Below are 22,938 nucleotides of genomic sequence, written 5' to 3'. Positions count from 1 at the left end.
GTGTTATCCTATTTGTACAGTACCTCATGATATATTACCAGATCGTTCACAGTGAAGTGAATGAAACATTGTTTGAATCTGTTTATCACTATGTATTTTAATCACTAGCTTTTATCATCCAGTACTCTACATCTAAATCCAGAATTTCCGACTTATTGGTTCTATCAATTCTTACCATTATGTCAAGTGTAACTCATTCATAACTCTGACATATTCTGTGTTTTGATTTGCGGTTTATCATAACCACATTGTAGCACAATGAGTTTGTTGAATTTTTTTTTAGAAAAAGTTTCAATATATTACTTAAGTAACAAATTAGAATTTGCTTTCACTAAAGATAATATCCAGACTACTTAATTTTGACAAGCATTAATTTTTCTACCAAATACATTGTATCTCTACACCAATACTGCTGTCTGTCCTACCCGAAATACCTTAATTTCATCGATAGATGATCATCTATAAACTTGTGCGTATATATTGAATTCAGTTAGATATTCAAACATTATATCTTTTTCTTTTCAAAGGGAACCGAATGTGCGAACGCAACAACGACGTTAAATCCTACAATTCCTGCTTCTGTAACAACTGTCAGTTCTGGAATATGTATTACTAATAGTACACAACCTTTAAATAAACAACCAATTATCGGTGATCCAAATTTACGTACAGATCAATATCTCACTAATGCAAGCATTGCGAAAACTACTTGTTTAAATTCTATGGATAGTCGTAGCCAACCTTCTACAACTAATTTAGATGCAACATCACAGTCGGTAATTGTTAATAACAAACTTATGAAAGGTGCTACACAAAGTGGTTGGAGTGATCAAGAAACTCTATTGTTATTAGAAGCTTTAGAACTTTATCGGGATGATTGGAATAAGGTAAGTTTAATATTTCAATGAAATTTCTTCGAAATCTTCTTTAGATGGGTTTCATTTTCTTTTTTTTCGGAATAAAGAAAATATCTTGCATACCAAAGTGGTATAGGGTAGAATGTTGCCCAAGTGCTCAAATCAGACCTGACGTTTTCCTTAGAAATTTGTTCTCTGGATCTTTAACTTAATAAGTCTGATTCACAAAGCAATGGAGCAACGTCAGGAGATAACATCCATAATGATAGCTGGTGATCAGAAACATGTTCACACTCCATTTATTCTCTTAGGATCATAGTCTTTGTAACCAAGGCTTTCTTAGTTTCCCAAGTGAACTTTCTATATCCACCAACCCGATTCAAGCGCTTTATATTTCTTTTCTTTCTCTGATTTTTATAAACCCACCAATGAGGAGGAATTCTCTGGGAGAGGAGATAAAGGTGTGACCATGTGAAAGCTTTTTGGGAAGCAGAGCAGGTTCTTTTTAATTGTTAGCGGGATACAGATTGGATTAAAGCACGTTACGTGTACGATTGTGTTGCTGCGCTAGTCGATGCTTGGAGAAGACTTTAGAATATTCTCATTTAAAAATCATAGATATACTAACGTTTCTCTTATTGTGCGTTTAACTTCCATCTACCCTTGTTAGTTGGAATATAATTTCGTTCCTACACATAGTTCCCTTTATTATTTTAAAGAGAGTAAGAACAAAGGTTGGTGCAGAATAATATGAATTCATTTTATTTCGTTAGGTTCTCATCAGCTGCTTACAACCTAAAATATTTGAAATTTAACGTTATTATAGATATTGACATACTTATACAACAGAGGGCGATGAAGGATGAATATATGTAACATAATGTGGTAAAGATTTCGTTAGAGTTAATGAGGTCATCAAATTTTTGTTTCGAATATATAGAGTTTGGGAGGGAAGGTTCCAGAAAATTGAAATAGTGATTAGAAATCATGGAATTAAAACACATTAGACGATTATGTAATGAAGTAACTGAAAATAGATTAATGTTAATAAAGAGAGATATGAATTGAAATTGGTCAGTTATGAGTGATGTAATTATAAAATTCAGAAAGAGTTGAAATGACGTAATAAAAATAAAATAAACGGGGTTGGGGTGAATGTTACCAGGGCAAGGAAAGATTTATTACTGTTTCTTTTTGTATACAAAGATCTGGTTTTAAACGTTTGATTGCTATTGCTTCGGCGAATTTCAAAAGGTTTGAATTTGATTGTTTGTTGATTACCCTGAAGGACTTCAGTATATCGACTTCGTGTCCTGTGTCAATGAGATGTCTTGCGACAGCGCTGCTGAATGCTTTTAGTCCGTTTGATCTCAAACTCTTCGGAATATGTTCTTTGAATCGGACGTAGGCTCTCCTTTCTGTTCTACCAATGTAACTGCTTTGGCAGATACATGTAAATTTGTATATACAGTTGGTGGTAACATGAAAGGGATACCTGTCGACCTTTGATTGTGTCAAAGAACATGTCGTTTTGGACAGGACAATCAGTTTAGCTGCAGGATATGTTTTTGTTAGTGCAGTTTTTAGTCTCATATTGATCGATCCTGTGACATTATCGCCTTTGAATTGAAGTTGAATAAAAACAGGTTTTTTATTTACTGTAGTTTCTTTGGGTGTTTTATCTTCACGTTTTCCATATTTCTCAATGAATTTCAATGGGTATCCGTTATTTCTTAAACACTTTTTAACATTCATAATTTCCTCTTCTATTGTATCTGCAGTGCATATTCTTTCTGTCCTATGAAACAGTGTTTTAACAAGCGCCTTTTTATAATTGATTGGACAAAAACTGTTGAAATTGAGATAATTACCATTCCATGTGTCTTTCTTATAAACTGAGCGTTGAACTGTGCCATCCTTTCTTCGTTTTATCGCTATATCGAGGAAATGGAACATGTTTTCTTTTTCATGTTCCATAGTGAAATGAATATTTGGATGAGCTTCATTGAAAAACTTTAACAGATTTGTTGCATGTTGTTGATTATTACATAAGATGAATGTATCATCAACATACCTCGAATAATACATCATTTCATCAATCGCTCCTTTGAGCTTGGTTCTTTCGAGGTTAGCCATGAAAATGTCTGCTAGGACGGGGCCTAACGGACTTCCCATTGCTACACCATCGGTTTGTCGGTATATAGTATTGTTGAACTGGAACTGAACATCTTTTGTACACAAGAGTAATAGACGTTTGAATTCTATTGCTGGTAGAGGTAGGATATCGGGATGTTGACAAATTATGTCTATGGTTTCAAGAAGTGGTATTTTTGTAAACAATGATGTCACATCAAACGAAACCATAAACTTACCAGCAATATTCATGTGATTCATGCTATCAGCAAATACAAATGAATCCTTCAGTGTATAAGCAGCTAATCGTTGACGAAGTGGTTCTAATTTATCTGCCAGCCATCTTGCAACTTTGTGGTATGGTGAATTGATCATTGACATAATAGGTCTAAGAGGATTATCTTGTTTATGTATTTTCGGTAGACCATACATGTGGGGCAAACGAGACCCACGAGGTCGTAGGTTATTGTAAGTAGAATTGTCGATCATCTTCTTTTTCAGTAGGTCTCTGAGTACTTTCGTGATTCTTTTCTCGGTGGAGTCAGTTAAGTCTTTGTTACTTTTTCCAACTTGAATCTCGTGTGGTCACTCAAAATGGAGTTCATCTTAGAGACATAATCTGTTGTGTTCATTAGGACAACACTTGAACCTTTATCTGACCGTAATATCATTATATCATCATTTCTTTTAATATTTCGTAGTGCTGTTAGGTGTTCTTTGGATAACAGCTTAGATTGCGTTGTGGGTGAGACGAGGTATTGGTTTGCGATATCGACTAGTTTAGATTTAAACCAGCCTTTCTTTTCTTCGCTAACTGGGTGCAACTCTTTAATTTGATCAAATAAATTCTCAAATTGAGTTTCTGTGTCGATTCTTTCGGCATGTGTTTTGGGGATATGAAATTTAAATCCAAGAGACAAGGCTTCTGTTTCTATCTGATTTAACTTCACTGTTGACAGATTGTAGAGGGAATTTTCAGGGTTTTCTGGGAAGCCGAAACAAAGTTGTTCCTTTGATAGAGACTTGGACAAAGTTACGAGGAAGTTCTTGCTTATTTTGTTTTGCAATGCTTGGATAAAATTGATAAATTTTATGCGACATACGATACTCATACCGTTAACTAATTCATCAAAGGCATTAGTTTCTGTTCTCAAACGTTCAACCAGTAACTTTGTAGATTCTATGTGAGATTTTGTGATGCGTCGAAGGTTTTTAAGAGAAGGTGGAAGTTTACATGAGCGCAAACATTTTAAGAATTGACGTGGGAAACGGCATGACTTGAGACATTCATCAAAAAACTTAAGTCGGGTAATTTCTCTCGATATTCTGCAGCGTATTGTCACTAGGCGATTCAGTGACTTGAATGACTGTGCAGGGAGACGCATTTTCAGAAATTTCATACACATAGTTCCCTTTATTATTTTAAAGAGAGTAAGAACAAAGGTTGGTGCAGAATAATATGAATTCATTTTATTTCGTTAGGTTCTCATCAGCTGCTTACAACCTAAAATATTTGAAATTTAACGTTATTATAGATATTGACATACTTATACAACAGAGGGCGATGAAGGATGAATATATGTAACATAATGTGGTAAAGATTTCGTTAGAGTTAATGAGGTCATCAAATTTTTGTTTCGAATATATAGAGTTTGGGAGGGAAGGTTCCAGAAAATTGAAATAGTGATTAGAAATCATGGAATTAAAACACATTAGACGATTATGTATATATATTCGAAACAAAAAATTTGATGACCTCATTAACTCTAACGAAATCTTTACCACATTATGTTACATATATTCATCCTTCATCGCCCTCTGTTGTATAAGTATGTCAATATCTATAATAACGTTAAATTTCAAATATTTTAGGTTGTAAGCAGCTGATGAGAACCTAACGAAATAAAATGAATTCATATTATTCTGCACCAACCTTTGTTCTTACTCTCTTTAAAATAATAAAGGGAACTATGTGTATGAAATTTCTGAAAATGCGTCTCCCTGCACAGTCATTCAAGTCACTGAATCGCCTAGTGACAATACGCTGCAGAATATCGAGAGAAATTACCCGACTTAAGTTTTTTGATGAATGTCTCAAGTCATGCCGTTTCCCACGTCAATTCTTAAAATGTTTGCGCTCATGTAAACTTCCACCTTCTCTTAAAACCTTCGACGCATCACAAAATCTCACATAGAATCTACAAAGTTACTGGTTGAACGTTTGAGAACAGAAACTAATGCCTTTGATGAATTAGTTAACGGTATGAGTATCGTATGTCGCATAAAATTTATCAATTTTATCCAAGCATTGCAAAACAAAATAAGCAAGAACTTCCTCGTAACTTTGTCCAAGTCTCTATCAAAGGAACAACTTTGTTTCGGCTTCCCAGAAAACCCTGAAAATTCCCTCTACAATCTGTCAACAGTGAAGTTAAATCAGATAGAAACAGAAGCCTTGTCTCTTGGATTTAAATTTCATATCCCCAAAACACATGCCGAAAGAATCGACACAGAAACTCAATTTGAGAATTTATTTGATCAAATTAAAGAGTTGCACCCAGTTAGCGAAGAAAAGAAAGGCTGGTTTAAATCTAAACTAGTCGATATCGCAAACCAATACCTCGTCTCACCCACAACGCAATCTAAGCTGTTATCCAAAGAACACCTAACAGCACTACGAAATATTAAAAGAAATGATGATATAATGATATTACGGTCAGATAAAGGTTCAAGTGTTGTCCTAATGAACACAACAGATTATGTCTCTAAGATGAACTCCATTTTGAGTGACCACACGAGATTCAAGTTGGAAAAAGTAACAAAGACTTAACTGACTCCACCGAGAAAAGAATCACGAAAGTACTCAGAGACCTACTGAAAAGAAGATGATCGACAATTCTACTTACAATAACCTACGACCTCGTGGGTCTCGTTTGCCCCACATGTATGGTCTACCGAAAATACATAAACAAGATAATCCTCTTAGACCTATTATGTCAATGATCAATTCACCATACCACAAAGTTGCAAGATGGCTGGCAGATAAATTAGAACCACTTCGTCAACGATTAGCTGCTTATACACTGAAGGATTCATTTGTATTTGCTGATAGCATGAATCACATGAATATTGCTGGTAAGTTTATGGTTTCGTTTGATGTGACATCATTGTTTACAAAAATACCACTTCTTGAAACCATAGACATAATTTGTCAACATCCCGATATCCTACCTCTACCAGCAATAGAATTCAAACGTCTATTACTCTTGTGTACAAAAGATGTTCAGTTCCAGTTCAACAATACTATATACCGACAAACCGATGGTGTAGCAATGGGAAGTCCGTTAGGCCCCGTCCTAGCAGACATTTTCATGGCTAACCTCGAAAGAACCAAGCTCAAAGGAGCGATTGATGAAATGATGTATTATTCGAGGTATGTTGATGATACATTCATCTTATGTAATAATCAACAACATGCAACAAATCTGTTAAAGTTTTTCAATGAAGCTCATCCAAATATTCATTTCACTATGGAACATGAAAAGAAAACATGTTCCATTTCCTCGATATAGCGATAAAACGAAGAAAGGATGGCACAGTTCAACGCTCAGTTTATAAGAAAGACACATGGAATGGTAATTATCTCAATTTCAACAGTTTTTGTCCAATCAATTATAAAAGGCGCTTGTTAAAACACTGTTTCATAGGACAGAAAGAATATGCACTGCAGATACAATAGAAGAGGAAATTATGAATGTTAAAAAGTGTTTAAGAAATAACGGATACCCATTGAAATTCATTGAGAAATATGGAAAACGTGAAGATAAAACACCCAAAGAAACTACAGTAAATAAAAAACCTGTTTTTATTCAACTTCAATTCAAAGGCGATAATGTCACAGGATCGATCAATATGAGACTAAAAACTGCACTAACAAAAACATATCCTGCAGCTAAACTGATTGTCCTGTCCAAAACGACATGTTCTTTGACACAATCAAAGGTCGACAGGTATCCCTTTCATGTTACCACCAACTGTATATACAAATTTACATGTATCTGCCAAAGCAGTTACATTGGTAGAACAGAAAGGAGAGCCTACGTCCGATTCAAAGAACATATTCCGAAGAGTTTGAGATCAAACGGACTAAAAGCATTCAGCAGCGCTGTCGCAAGACATCTCATTGACACAGGACACGAAGTCGATATACTGAAGTCCTTCAGGGTAATCAACAAACAATCAAATTCAAACCTTTTGAAATTCGCCGAAGCAATAGCAATCAAACGTTTAAAACCAGATCTTTGTATACAAAAAGAAACAGTAATAAATCTTTCCTTGCCCTGGTAACATTCACCCCAACCCCGTTTATTTTATTTTTATTACGTCATTTCAACTCTTTCTGAATTTTATAATTACATCACTCATAACTGACCAATTTCAATTCATATCTCTCTTTATTAACATTAATCTATTTTCAGTTACTTCATTACATAATCGTCTAATGTGTTTTAATTCCATGATTTCTAATCACTATTTCAATTTTCTGGAACCTTCCCTCCCAAACTCTATATATTCGAAACAAAAAATTTGATGACCTCATTAACTCTAACGAAATCTTTACCACATTATGTTACATATATTCATCCTTCATCGCCCTCTGTTGTATAAGTATGTCAATATCTATAATAACGTTAAATTTCAAATATTTTAGGTTGTAAGCAGCTGATGAGAACCTAACGAAATAAAATGAATTCATATTATTCTGCACCAACCTTTGTTCTTATTCTCTTTAAAATTTCGTTCCTGTTCAACCGTGTTCTGATTTGAGGACTTGTCGAGTGAATTGGTGTCCAAGATTACTAAGCAATAGGAATAGCTGGGCCATAATAAGAGAAAATTACAACACTAGTCCTGCCTGTACCAGGACATTTTAAGGCTAAATATAAAACATTCACGATTTTGCATCTCCTTCTTGCTATGCTAATGTTGTCTGTATCAATTTGACTTGATCATATGTACCACCAAAGTAAGAAAACCCAACATAAGACTTTATCTACTTAGATTTTATCAGGAACCTCATTGCCTGGTGTGCAAACCTAATAAGTTGTATGCATTTATTCTTTAGACAAGTATTAGTTCACCTGTGTTTAGTCTCTCCAGTACAAAGTTTCCTTCATATATATACTTCCATTATTCTCAGGAATTTCGATGTTAATTTAACGATTTACACATAACTGTAGATTCATTAAAATACATTGTATTTAATCTTTTGCAGGTTGCTGAACATGTAGGAAGTCGTACACAAGAAGAATGTATTCTTCATTTTCTACGTCTACCTATTGAAGATGCTTATTTAGAAGGTTCAGATCCTATATTAAATTTAACATCATTAGCAAATTCCAATCATCCTACATTGCCTTTTTCAAAAGCTGCTAATCCTATCCTATCAACTGTAGCATTTTTAGCCGCTGCTGTTGATCCACGTGTAGCATCAGCGGCAGCTCAAGCAGCACTTATAGAATATGCTAAAATGCGTGATGAAGTACCAGCTGGTCTATTACGTGAACATAAAGCACGTGTTGAAAATGCAGTAAAATTAGGTCATCAAATTGATCCACAAAAATTTGGTTTAGATGAAGTTGGTGGTAATAATCAATTAATGGAATCAGAAAAATTATGTAAATCATCTACACAATCAATTACAACAGAGAAATTATCAGTAGTTAGTAATGAAGAAATGTCAATTGATAATGATATAATAAAAGAAACAACTAATCATAAAGTAAACTAAATTAATCATTATTAAGTCTAATTAAAAGTTATTTCTATTTTATACATTATTTATTTATTTATTTTAACACATAGATATTGGTAAAAGGAGGCACCAATACATATGCGCCAGACAAATCTCATTTGATATATGTGAGGGCTGTGATACTGCCCGGGTACCCAAACCGAATCAGGTGGTTTTCTTAGGAGGCCACCCCCCGAGCCCTCGACCTGAAGGTCTGATCCACAAGGCAGTGGAGCAACGTAAGGAGATGCAGTCCCATGGTAGCCGGTGACCAACGATTGGTTCATACGCCACTTGTTCCCTCACGATACTGGAGCCCATGTGCACCATCAGTTTGGAATGCGGTTAAAGCGCCGGACATTCGCTTTTCGTCCTCTCATTTTCGTAAACAACAGTAACGCCACGAGAATGCAGTGAGTAGGACTTCCCTGGCAGAGGCTATATACGCATGGCCATGTGAGAGCATTTGGAGAGGGAGAGCGGACTCTCCCCACTCTCGGTCGTACCAGGGCATTTGGGGGCCTATACATTAGACTAATTCAAATTACTATTTTACATTATTGAGATACACACACATATATATGTATGATTTGATGAACGAACTGAAAAGTATAATTTCTTATAAATGTAGGAAGATGTATCATGGATTGGTTAAAGTTAGATATACCGTTGTATGCTGACTCAGTGTTCGCGCACAAGACCGAAGGTCCTGTGTTCGAATCTCACGTGCGGAATTTTGAATGCTCAAACCGAAACAGTTGGTTTTCTTAGGAGGCGACACCTAGAGCCTTCGACCTTAAGGTCTGATGCACAAGGCAGTGAAGCAACGTAAGGAGATGCCGTCCCATGGTAGCCTGTAATCAACGATTGGTTCATACGTCATTTGTTCCTTCAGGATACTGGAGGTCATGTGCACCATTGGTTTGGAATCAGGGTTTTCCAACTTCCCTAGGTGGGCTCTGTATATCCACCAACCCGGTTAAAGCGCCGGACATTCGCTTTTCGTCTTCTCAACTTTGTAAACAACAGTAATGCCCGCGAGAAGGCAGTGAGTATGACTTCCCTGACAGTGGCTATGTGAGAGCATTTCGAAAAGGAGAGTAGACTCTCTCCACCCTCGACCGTGACAGGGCATTTGGCAGCATATTATGTTTAATTTATTTGATAAATGACACAATAGTATTATTGATTGTCTTAGCCTGTATTAAATAATGTCAATAGGCATTATATTCTCCTTATTGCATTATTGTTATTATTATCAGATTGTAGTGTGTATATTTTTGTCTTGTTACTTCTCACCTATTTTCTAGGAAACTGTTCCAATGGACACAACAATAACAGCTGTTCCCATTGACGACACCACAAATGAAAGTAAAGTCACTGAAAATCGTGATAAACACGGTGACGATGATGATAATATTAATAACAATGAAGTAACAACAAAGTTGGAAAAATATAAAATGGAGGAAAATGTAGAAAGTGACAGCAGTAAAACTGAGCAGGTGACAATTGACGAACAACAACAGGATTCAACTGATGTGAATCAGACACCGTCTACAGTAATGGATGTGACTCCTGTCGCTACTGCTGAAGTTGTTGGCAGTGACAGAATTCAAACAAAATCATCTGATGAACAATTAAAGGATACAGTTGAACAAGAAAAACTCACTAAGTCTGTTATAGATTCTCCTACTACACAACAAATGGAAAAATCAACTAATGAACAAGTATCTAATGAAAAATTAGTCACTAACACCTCATCATTATCGTCTTCATCTTCATTACCACCAAATCCGAATAGTTTAGGCACAGCTGCAGCATGTGCATTAGCTGCTGCAGCTATTAAAGCACGTCATTTAGCCAGTGTTGAAGAAAAACGTATAAAAGGTTTAGTCGCTCAATTAGTTGAAACCCAGTTGAAAAAACTCGATATAAAACTTAAACAAATTCAGGTAAGATTTGATTAGTTTTTTTGTTACTATTGTTATTCACTCACAAATACCTAGATAGTGGCCTAAACCAAAGTACACCAGTGGAACAGATCTTAAACCTGAAATTTAGTGGTTGAAATTTGGACACCTTAACCACTAGTAACCCTACTACATCACTATTTACAATTCATAAATATATCCGACGAGAGGATGATTTTCAAGAGAACCGGACACCATTTCAAATTTTTACACAAACAAAACAGTACATCTCAGCTCTGTGGCATAATTACACAGATACCGAAACCTCTTGTAGACTAATTATAGATACAGTTTCTTCAAGTGTCATAACTTATGACCCTTGTGCCGTGTTATTATATATCACGCGATACAATGACAAATTAAAGTCAACGACTTATTGACCGAACCAATGATGCATAAACCAATACAAGCACCCTAGAGTTCTTATTGGTCCTTCAGATAGCAGTTTCTCGCCTAACCCAGCCGATTCAGTCCAGAACGTCAATCTCAGTCTCCGTTATATCGAATTATATATTTCAAACTTACTTAGTTTGTATAGAAGTAAAATCAAACCATATGACACTAGAAAATAGAAAATAACGTTTGTACAATTCCAAACCAAAAAGTGGCTTCAATTGTGAGTAACTATGACTAATAGGTTGAGAATAAATTGAGACTAGTAAATCATATAACTGTAACCAATAGGTCAAATAAAAGCTTATCATGAAGGGAATATGAATATACATATACTTAACAGTCATATAATAAGAATATACATATTATATTAGTCTATAAATAGTTCTTAGGAGTTATTCATAATTTAATCTTCACTGAGATATCAACGTGTCGACCGCTTCACTTATCTTGGGAGTCTCATCAGCCCTTGTGGTCTGATGTGTGACGAAATCTCAGCACGGATATAGAGAGCTCGACTAGCTTTTGCTAACTTGCGTCATTTATGGTGTAGGCGAGATATCCGTCTATCAAACAAAGGACGGGTTTACTGTGCAGCAGTTCGTTCCGTCCTAATTTATGGCTATGAAACATGATCGATAATAGTAGAGGATATTCGTAGGTTACTAGTATTCGATCATAGGTGTCTTCGAAACATTGCTCGTATATCGTGACACCAACGGGCAAGTTGTTAGGAAACGGGTACTAGGTAAGGATGGCAAATCAATTGATGAAGTAATGAAAGTTCATCAGTTGAGATGACTGGGACACGTGTTACGTATGCCCAACCACCGATGTGTGATGTTCTATGGTGTAGGAGTAGGATGGAAGAAAACTAGAGGTGGCCAGACCAAAACATGGTACAAATTCATGAGGTCACTGACAAGTGGACTGAGCCATGTTGTTAGGTGTAGACTACCTGGTTGGGATCCGCGAGATGATAGCAACTGATGGCTAAAGACCTTGAATGACATGGCTCAAAACCGTTTGCAATGGCGCAGGTGCATCCACTCTTTGTGTTCTCCCAAATTCTAATCTTCTGAATTCTTCATGTCCCTTTCTTTCTTCTCTTTCTAAATTTATTTCACTAGATTATACTCCTTGAATAACGTCTTCAAACTCTAATCTTTTTGATCACTGCTTATATTCCTACTACCTCTACCACTATGTGATTTGAATTGACAGTTGCATCTGTGTGCTAATGTGGTATGGCAACTCGAACTGATGTACGTACGTACGTACGTACGAAGTTCTACGTTGTTGATGACTGACTGATAAAACATATCACGACTAATTCATTATTATTATTATCATCGTATTGTTTAATACAGAAAACTGGGAGAGAATATATGATAATTAACTGAACGATATTCCAAGACCTTGTACATTAACATGACCTACAGAAAAACTATTAATGTAAGAGTTTGCTAAATTTTACATCACAAATTAACCTTATTTAGAGAAAACTGTTCAAAACCAGGAAACCCTAGTCATGGATGCTCACTGTTATATGCTAAGAAAGACACAACTGTCTAACGCTTCCTGGTTTCCAGTGGTTTGTTAGTCAATTACTCAGTAGTAATTGCTAATATTATCCCAGAAGCAATAAATAATTTTTATTGACCAGATATATCTGTAATCTCAAAAGAATTGATATGATCGTTGGCGAACTCTAACCTGTATTACTCAGCTTCGCATTCACAGACGTTACCAGTTCTGAACTTTGGTCCTAATTGGAGGGAATACTTGCTGTAACGAATTTGGTCGGAATCCTGTTTGGTTCATTCATCCCAACGATGACTAGAACGAGAAGAATGAAGTACAACGATGACAGTTCCCAAGACACAGACAATTCCAGTGCTGAAAATATTATTCCTTCGGTTTCTAAGGTGAATTCACCTATTTCTTTAAATCTTGCTCTTGATAATGTTAAACTTAACCCCAAAGACAGTTGCTCTGTAGGAGACAACTATGTAGAGACTAGATGCAGCATAGAAGACAAAGTAGTTTCTAGGGAAAAGGAAGTAGAAAAAATTGAGCTGGAGATTAGAGAACTCCAACTCTGCAAGCGTTTGTTAGAGTTAACTCCGAATTCTTTAAGCAAAGTGAGAAAAGCGAGTGAAACTACCGAGTCATCGGAGTCTCGATCTAGGGACATAAACCCAGCAGTCACGTCAGGTCGCCAGTACACCAATGAATATTTGAGCGATGAAGTACAACTCAAAGCACAAGTGGATAGTGTCAAGTCACTATTTGTGACAGCCAGCTTACCGAAGATAGAGGTCATGAAATTTGATGGAAGTGCTTTGAAATTTTGGACGTTCATAAAAGGATTCAAGGCTAACATAGTTGACAGAGTAGATGATGATACTCAGAGATTAATGTACCTGATACATTATTGTGAAGGCACAGCTAAGGATGCTATAGAGCATTGTGTTTTATTACCAGAAGAAGGTTATACTAAAGCAATTAGTATTCTACACAAACAGTTCGGCAGACCACATGACATCGTAGAAGCGTTCTTAACAGAATTGTTAAGTGGATCACCATTAAATCAAGACGACGTAACGGGCCTACAGAAACTGACAAGACTCATGACTAACTGTAAGATAGCCTTGTCACAGATGGGCAGAAATGCCGATCTGGATTGTTCGACCAATATAAAACGAATAGTGAAACGACTACCACGAGGTATACAGTTTAATTGGACGGAAGACGCAGACGATATTTTAAGAAAGGGGCTAGAGCTCAATTTTGATGATTTGTTGCAATTCTTAGAAAGGAAAGTGTCAATCGCCACGAACACTTACGGACAGTTAGCAAGTGGAAGCTACAAAGCTCAAACGACATCGAACAACCGGTCTGCTTCTATAAGAGCTAAGATCCATACATCGTCGAGTAAAGGAACAGTTCATTGTGTAATTTGCTCGGATGCCCACGAAGTCGTATCTTGCCCACAGCTGCTAGCAGTAAATCACAACGAAAAGTTAGAATTACTGAAGAAGTTTAAGCTTTGCTTTAATTGTTTAAAACCCAATCATCGAGCAACAGACTGCCGACAACCCGTGTTGTGTGAAATCGATGGATGCAAGCGACGCCATCATAGAATTCTTCACAACACAGAACCTGATGCTAAACAAGCATGCCGTAACTCTACTTATACTACTGGAACGTATTTAGGCTTTGTACCAGTCAGGCTACATGGTCCCACATGACATGTGGATACCTATGCATTGTTAGATAATGGCTCAGACTCGACACTACTGCTTAGTGACGTGGCAAAGCAGGTAGGAATTTCTGGTACAGTGACAAAATTAAACATGTAGCCTGACTGGTACAAAGCCTAAATACGTTCCAGTAGTATAAGTAGAGTTACGGCATGCTTGTTTAGCATCAGGTTCTGTGTTGTGAAGAATTCTATGATGGCGTCGCTTGCATCCATCGATTTCACACAACACGGGTTGTCGGCAGTCTGTTGCTCGATGATTGGGTTTAAACAATTAAAGCAAAGCTTAAACTTCTTCAGTAATTCTAACTTTCGTTGTGATTTACTGCTAGCAGCTGTGGGCAAGATACGACTTCGTGGGCATCCGAGCAAATTACACAATGAACTGTTCCTTTACTCGACGATGTATGGATCTTAGCTCTTATAGAAGCAGACCGGTTGTTCGATGTCGTTTGAGCTTTGTAGCTTCCACTTGCTAACTGTCCGTAAGTGTTCGTGGCGATTGACACTTTCCTTTCTAAGAATTGCAACAAATCATCAAAATTGAGCTCTAGCCCCTTTCTTAAAATATCGTCTGCGTCTTCCGTCCAATTAAACTGTATACCTCGTGGTAGTCGTTTCACTATTCGTTTTATATTGGTCGAACAATCCAGATCGGCATTTCTGCCCATCTGTGACAAGGCTATCTTACAGTTAGTCATGAGTCTTGTCAGTTTCTGTAGGCCCGTTACGTCGTCTTGATTTAATGGTGATCCACTTAACAATTCTGTTAAGAACGCTTCTACGATGTCATGTGGTCTGCCGAACTGTTTGTGTAGAATACTAATTGCTTTAGTATAACCTTCTTCTGGTAATAAAACACAATGCTCTATAGCATCCTTAGCTGTGCCTTCACAATAATGTATCAGGTACATTAATCTCTGAGTATCATCATCTACTCTGTCAACTATGTTAGCCTTGAATCCTTTTATGAACGTCCAAAATTTCAAAGCACTTCCATCAAATTTCATGACCTCTATCTTCGGTAAGCTGGCTGTCACAAATAGTGACTTGACACTATCCACTTGTGCTTTGAGTTGTACTTCATCGCTCAAATATTCATTGGTGTACTGGCGACCTGACGTGACTGCTGGGTTTATGTCCCTAGATCGAGACTCCGATGACTCGGTAGTTTCACTCGCTTTTCTCACTTTGCTTAAAGAATTCGGAGTTAACTCTAACAAACGCTTGCAGAGTTGGAGTTCTCTAATCTCCAGCTCAATTTTTTCTACTTCCTTTTCCCTAGAAACTACTTTGTCTTCTATGCTGCATCTAGTCTCTACATAGTTGTCTCCTACAGAGCAACTGTCTTTGGGGTTAAGTTTAACATTATCAAGAGCAAGATTTAAAGAAATAGGTGAATTCACCTTAGAAACCGAAGGAATAATATTTTCAGCACTGGAATTGTCTGTGTCTTGGGAACTGTCATCGTTGTACTTCATTCTTCTCGTTCTAGTCATCGTTGGGATGAATGAACCAAACAGGATTCCGACCAAATTCGTTACAGCAAGTATTCCCTCCAATTAGGACCAAAGTTCAGAACCAGTGCTACTACCACTACTACTACTTTACAGCTCAACATAGTGCACGTAATGTCGATTCACTTAGACTAGTGGTCATATTGCAAATTGATCGATAGATTTCAATCAGGTTTAAAGAATGGATTGACATACATCTTATTATTGGTCACTTCTAAATAATCCATTAACTGTGAAAGCGAATTTATCTTTGATATCTAGCGGTGAGAAGGTATTATGAAATTGTACTATGCATTCTTTCCTTGCATTTCCCATTACCGTCTAATTTATATTCTATTTAATTAGGAATTAGAAAGTATCATGGAACGTGAATATGAAATGATTGAGCAAATGCGTCAACAATTATTACAAGAACGTCAAGCATTTCATATGGAAGTGATTAAAACAATGGAGAATCGTGCCAGAGCTTTAATGCATCATCATCATCAACAACAACAGCAACAAAGTAGTAACGTCGTTTTGCCCCAACAACAACAACTACAGCAGCCACAAAATCCTTTACAACCTCCCTATTCTGGTACTCAAGGTTCTTGTTCAGTAGTAATGAATCCAGTCCTACACTCTAATCCTTCAATGCAACCAGGACCTCATGTTATTCAACCAACTAGTAGTAATTATCCAGCACAAACTGCACCAATTTCTAATGATCCAAGATCGGTTTTAAATTCTACCTCTACAAATCTAACAGTTTATCCATCATCAAATTATGGGACAATCACAACAACAACTCCGTCTGCTTTGCCTTCTCCAAATCAACAACTATCATCTGGTGGACATATTTCTCCGACACCTACTCAACTTATTCAACATCATCCACGTGATGAGTGTCAAGCACAACCACCGATGACGACGACGACCACGGTGACAACAACACAGCCAGCCTCTAATACACTACCGCAAATAGAAACAACTTGCGATTCTTGGTCAGAATCTGTCTATCCTATTACATCGGAACCACACACTGTTCGTCAAATTATTGAACCATCGAATGATACGCCTGTACCTAATATCACCGTAACAGTTGCACAAAATGTTGTAACTCATTCAGATCCTTCTTTGGCGGTTGTTACTACAAGCTCTAAAATTACCCAACCTATTGATTCAGTCAGTGAAGATGTGGTATTTTTTGAATCATCCAAACATCATGCACCACCTTCTACTGAAGTTAATGCATGTACTGTTGCAAGCTTACTATCAGATGATAATAATGTTCCTGTTCCATCTGTTTCTAGCCCATCAATTACTGATACTAATCCTCCTGAATTGTCTACTTCGAACGAAGAGAATATTGTTCAAGGAGAATAGTTGATTCTGCTTTGTTATTAATATTAAATCAAATTACTCTTACCATTGTTATCCCTGTTATTACTATTACTATTAATGGTAGTAGTAGTAGTAGTAGTGGTAGTATTAACCTTACCATATTTCAAACTCTCAGTGAATATTCATTTGTTAAATTATTCCATCCTAATTACTATATGTTATCTTTACTCATCATCCCATTATTAAATGTACCCTATTAACCGGAGCATTTAATGTTAAAACATTGTTATATTGTTTCTTTTTATGTAATACATTGTGTGATGAATGTTTTTTTGGGGGGGCGGGATGATTGCAGTTCGAATAGGAAATCCATTTTTTTTTATCCCTTATTCTTTTTTTATGTACGCTTTGTATATTTATTATTAGCTAGCAGATATTGGTATGAGAGGTTTGTAGAGATTGTTATGTTTTCTATAGTTCACACTATGGATTGATCTTATTTAAACAAACTTTGAAAACTAAAAAGCACTGAGACATTTGTTTCGTCCTCGTGTGGGATTCTTCAGAAGTGTATGTTCAGGATCTGAACGCCTCGAATTCGACCTCTGATGAGGTAGCATACGAAGATGAAACAACTATCCATTGCTTCTTGGATCCCAGTGATTGCCTAATTTATGTCAGTCTGTAACGTGAATGAGATTATGGGTTACGCTATTTATGCTGACAGATACAAATTGTATGTAGCAACAATCTGAGGTAGAATGCCTGTCAGCATAGGATCGAATTGAAGCGAACAAGGTGGAAAACAAAGAACATTTGGAATAATGACAGGATTAAAAGAATCACGAAGTATGTATAACTTTCATATTTTACAAAGGCATTGGGTAATTCTGCAAGAAATCTGTAAAGCGGTTTACCGTACCTTAGTTTTCGTTCGTTACAATATAACGGCAGAATGCAAATGTTCTCATTTACCACGATATACTACTACAATGTGATAATACGGCTTGGCACGAAATTATATCACCATGAAACTGGTTACTAAATTGGTACGCTACACATGTTTTACCAAATATCAAAAATTAGACTATATGCCATACAAGATTTCATTTAACATAATTACAAGCAGGCTACACTTAGTAAAGTCCTAAATCGAAGTCAATAATAGAAAGGAATTTATACACTAATCAGTTACCTGAGTGTCTATCTATCCACACTCACTGGTCAATCGTATCTTACCCTCATTGGCCACACAGAAAATTAATGCTTAATAGTGATGTAGATGTAATTGATTTACTGTATGTTTATGTATTATGACCTAACTGATAAATATTAGTAGAACGACTGTCAACAAAATCACTGGGACCGATGAAAACATGCTTATTAATTGATGTCCTACTCTGATCTGACTTATGTATGGGCTACCTTATAATATACTTGTATTCCAATTTGAATAACACATTAAAGTAGATGATCGCGGAATACGCTCTAACCTCATCAATTGTTGTATGTGTAAAAAAATTCTAAACTCGATAGTTCCGTCACAAACAACCACGTATCGACTTCCATGTATTTGCAGCATTTAGTTACCATATCTAAACTACATTCTTATACCTGTGAGTAACCATTTGCTCCAGTTTCACAACTTTTGTTATCACTTCAAGGCACTAACAGGATTTCAGTTTATCAGATACAATAAATCAAGATGTGTAAACCATTGATTGTGTAATAGAGTAAATAAATGTTTTGAATAGAGTACTTAAGATAAATTTGTATTACTTATTAAATTCTGACAATATTTTCCCCTTAAACAAGACTTAAATCACATCTACAGAATATATAGTTAGGATTTTACACATGAAGTTAATCTAGAGAGCTTTGAAGCATTGATATCTTTCCTATGAACTAGAATGAAATACCCTCATAGTAATAATGTAGTGAACAGAACACTGGTGGGGACAAGCGTACGTCCCACCGCTCCTCTCCGTCGACAGCACTCGCTACAGCCGACGCCGTTCCGCCAGAATACTCCACTCGAGGCCACCTCTCCGCACCAGACTGCCACAACCAACACCTCAGCTCCAGACCGCAACGGCGTCCGCAGAACAGCACCCCCCTCCTTCTGGTTGACAGCGACACCAAATGTAGTGGAGGAGAACACAGGTGAGGACAACCGGATTGCATTTAGTACACAGTTACAGAGTTATTTGGTAAAATAGAAAACCCAAATAGTAAATCGTTAATTTGCAAAATATCATTCCATCATATCAAACCGGACTGTTCTTGTTGCAAACATCAATCAATTGTCTCACATTTCATTGTTCATGCGTTTTCTTACAAATTGCATTGTGTTTTCGCTCTTCCTTTCTTGATCTTTCCCCATCTTCTGCTGCCAGACATTGCGTCTTTAACTCGCGTCCTATACTACTTACATCGATATAAGTAGCACGCACCACAATATGAGTAATCACATGTACAAAATCTTGAATACATCATATCAGTCAGCCAGTTACAACGTAGAACCAGGCATATATATGTGCATCGGTCCAGGCTGCCGCACCTTATTAGCACAGCAAGACGAACACTGGACTCACAGAAGCAGTTAACTCAATGGTATAATATATAAAGGAAAGATTTTATGTAAGGATATAGTACAGAAAAGAAGATATAAAGCGATTTTAATCTCATGGTTTAAAGGAAGACAAATAGTGTATACACCTACGCCATTGTAATCGATTCTGAGCAATGTCACCCAGTCTCCAACCACTGGTTATGATAGTCGCGCGCATCCCAACCAAGTAGTCTACATCTACCAACATGGCTCAGACTAGAAGTTAGTGACTTCGAGGACTGATGCTACGTTTTTGGTTTGGTCGCCCGTAACTTTCTCCCAACCATCATATTATATCAAGTCTATACGTTATCTCATCGATAGTATAATCTATTGTCTTTTCATATTGTTTGTACATTTTCTTCATTCAAAAAATGGATAAGTATGTTGTTCTAATATACAATGATGTAAGTCAATTGAAAATATCAAATTCGACGTGAATTATTAGGTTACAGTTAGATTTTTCTATTAGAAAAAAGGTATTGATGAAGCGAGAAATAGGTGAAATACCGATACAGTTAGCAAATAATTCTTTAATGTCCCATCGAACTACTTCTAATCCTTTTATGTCAGAAGTCCTTAGCTGTGTGTGTATTCGAAAGAAAACTTCGAGTTATCTTCAAAAGTATGCTGCCACTCCCACAAGTAGACAGAACTAAAACGAGCCTACTCACAGCTTTCCGGTAGAAGTATTATTTAAATCATCAAGGCAACAACAAATGGAAAACTTATATAGTTGAACGAAAAATCGGCAAAGTAGTATACTTAGTTCGAGGAATTGATGCCACACATATAATACATGCAAATCAGATGCGCAGGGATGAGGATAGTAATCATGCAAGACGGATTTCCACTTGACATAATCGTGGACTTTTCAAAAGAGCTCTAATGATATAGGAAGCAAAAGAACCAAGCCATCACGGGATGTGAATTTCAAACGGAACACAGTGACGAGGTTAAAACTGGACTTGGACAGGAAATCATATTCCGGGAACTCCATTTTTGGGAGATGTTAGGAAGGTTTCCAGGAGGCGTGACGAGGCCTCTTCAGACTCTAAAAGATTCAAATTGTTTCCAGTTAATAACATTCCGACAGAATTTTCTAAAATATTGAAGCGGCATGTTGTAATTGAACAGTTATACAAAATTTCTGCTTGTATATTGGCTGGATTATGTTGATGTCACAGTCTACATCAAAAACTATAAACACACTTGTTTCTCTGTACATTTTTCACACTTGCTTTAACAAACCCTTTCCATGTTTTCTTCTGCCTTTTCGAATTGCGACGTGGAAGACCTCCACATTCGAGTACCAAAGTCGTATACCATACTAACCGCCGGCAAGTTCCAGGTTTTACAGTGATCAATTTCTGAAGTTGTCTATAAATTTCTACTACTTAATTGTTTACTAATAACGTTTTCATTCATCCACCAGCTTATAATATTCAATATCTTTAATTTGCCCTAGAACTTAAATTACTACTGTAACTTTTGTCTTTTTCGGTCTGCTTCAATTTGGTCAACCGGGCTGTATCATAGTGCACATATGAATCAAGTGACTTGTATGGTGCATAGATATTCGGTGCCCCTTCGTACCAATATTTATGTGCTTAAATAAATAAATAGTTGTTGTCTAGCAACAACAATTTTCTCTGATAAACTGAATAAACAATACTTTTTTCTCTCAATCTACTTACACATGTGACTGACATGATATTGGACACTTAAAATGAACCAAAAAGTATTTCATTTGCTTATTTGTACGTAACACTTTGAAAATTGATCAGTGTTGTGAATTTGGATGTGACTATGTGTAAGATCATTTAGAGTAGACCAAAAAAATTGTCAAATAAACTGATTACAAAAATGATTTTGCTTTAGGGAGGATTATTAATACAAACTGATTCTAGTAAGATAACATATGCTCACTAGTGACTAGCTTCAAAATGTATATCCTGGAGTTCTAATAAGAAGCAGTGACCAATGGAGTTCAACCGGGTCAGTTGTGAGATAGTAACTCAATGATGACAATGGTGGACAGTGGTGCAACTTCGTGGATTGGTTGAAGTTAGACATTAATACCATTGAATTCTGGCTGACTCAGTGATCTAGTGGTTAAGCGCTCGTGCGCGAGACTGATAGGTCCTGGGTTTGAATCTCGCGAATCGGGATGGTGGATGCGCACTGCTGAGGAGTCCCGCAATAGGATGAAACGGCCATCCAGTGGTTCCAGGTTCTCTATGGTGATCTAGCTTCAACTGACTCATGATCTCAACTATTGAAAAGATAATCATTCACCAAAAACAACTAAACTACTGGATACGAATTCACCAGTTTAAAGGTTATACATTCAATACGAGAGCTGTATGTTCTGGGTTTGGTCACCAATTTTGTTGTGGAAGCACTTCTGACGAAACCCACACTAAGATAAAGCAATTGTCTAGTGATTCCTGGTTGTTTATAATTTATATATATAAACAGACCACATGTTAACGCAAGAATATTCTGTAAGTATGAGGTGGAAGTTCCGGCTAGTTTAGTGTTTATAAGTAATTTATTTACTAGCCTAGAACCATAATCATTGTATATTACTCCATTATTGTGTATGCTTATGACTTATGTACACATTCATTCGGACCTAGACAAATAAAGCTTTCTATATGCGCTCTCAGTCTTCTTCACTCTCCATAGCTGGCTCAATAAGCAGTAGGAAATGTGTTGTATTGACTGATATAATAATTTTACAAATGATATTGCTCGGTATTCAAGTCATTTAGACTTCAAAACTTTTCAAGAGGTATTTAGGCGGTTATTTGCAATGTTTCCAAGGTTCAATACTTGTGTTTATTCCAGAAATTTTGATCATTTCCTGAATGTGTTTTCTATATACTAGTATACTTTTTATCAATGATTTTATTTCATTCTACTGGAGTTATTTACAGTTGCCAGATATAAACATAAAGATTTCACTGTTATTCAGGGTTTGACTGTGCTTTTGTCCGTAACACCTTTATAATCGAAAGATAACAACCCAGTCAAATTAGAATTCAATGATGGGTTCAAAGAAATATTTGG

General features: G+C 36.5%; 1 protein-coding gene across 1 annotated transcript in view; it reads left to right on the top strand.

Moving 5' to 3' along the window:
- SMARCC2 (SWI SNF, matrix associated, actin dependent regulator of chromatin, sub c, member 2) overlaps positions 1-20,060 on the top strand; it is a 36,722-nt gene extending 16,662 nt beyond the window's left edge. Inside the window, exons 9-12 of the mRNA XM_051217672.1 lie at positions 528-887; positions 8,266-8,772; positions 10,095-10,736; positions 16,275-20,060. Coding sequence (XP_051065093.1) covers positions 528-887; positions 8,266-8,772; positions 10,095-10,736; positions 16,275-17,294 — 2,529 coding nt within the window. The 3' untranslated portion in view covers positions 17,295-20,060. The remainder of the gene's footprint in view (positions 1-527; positions 888-8,265; positions 8,773-10,094; positions 10,737-16,274) is intronic.
- The last annotated feature ends 2,878 nt before the right edge of the window (positions 20,061-22,938 follow it).

The sequence above is a fragment of the Schistosoma haematobium genome, chromosome 5 (genome assembly GCF_000699445.3).
Source record: "Schistosoma haematobium chromosome 5, whole genome shotgun sequence".
Lineage (NCBI taxonomy): Eukaryota > Metazoa > Platyhelminthes > Trematoda > Strigeidida > Schistosomatidae > Schistosoma > Schistosoma haematobium.
Note: the sequence above shows the minus strand (reverse complement) of the source record. Positions and strands in the feature narration are given on the sequence as shown.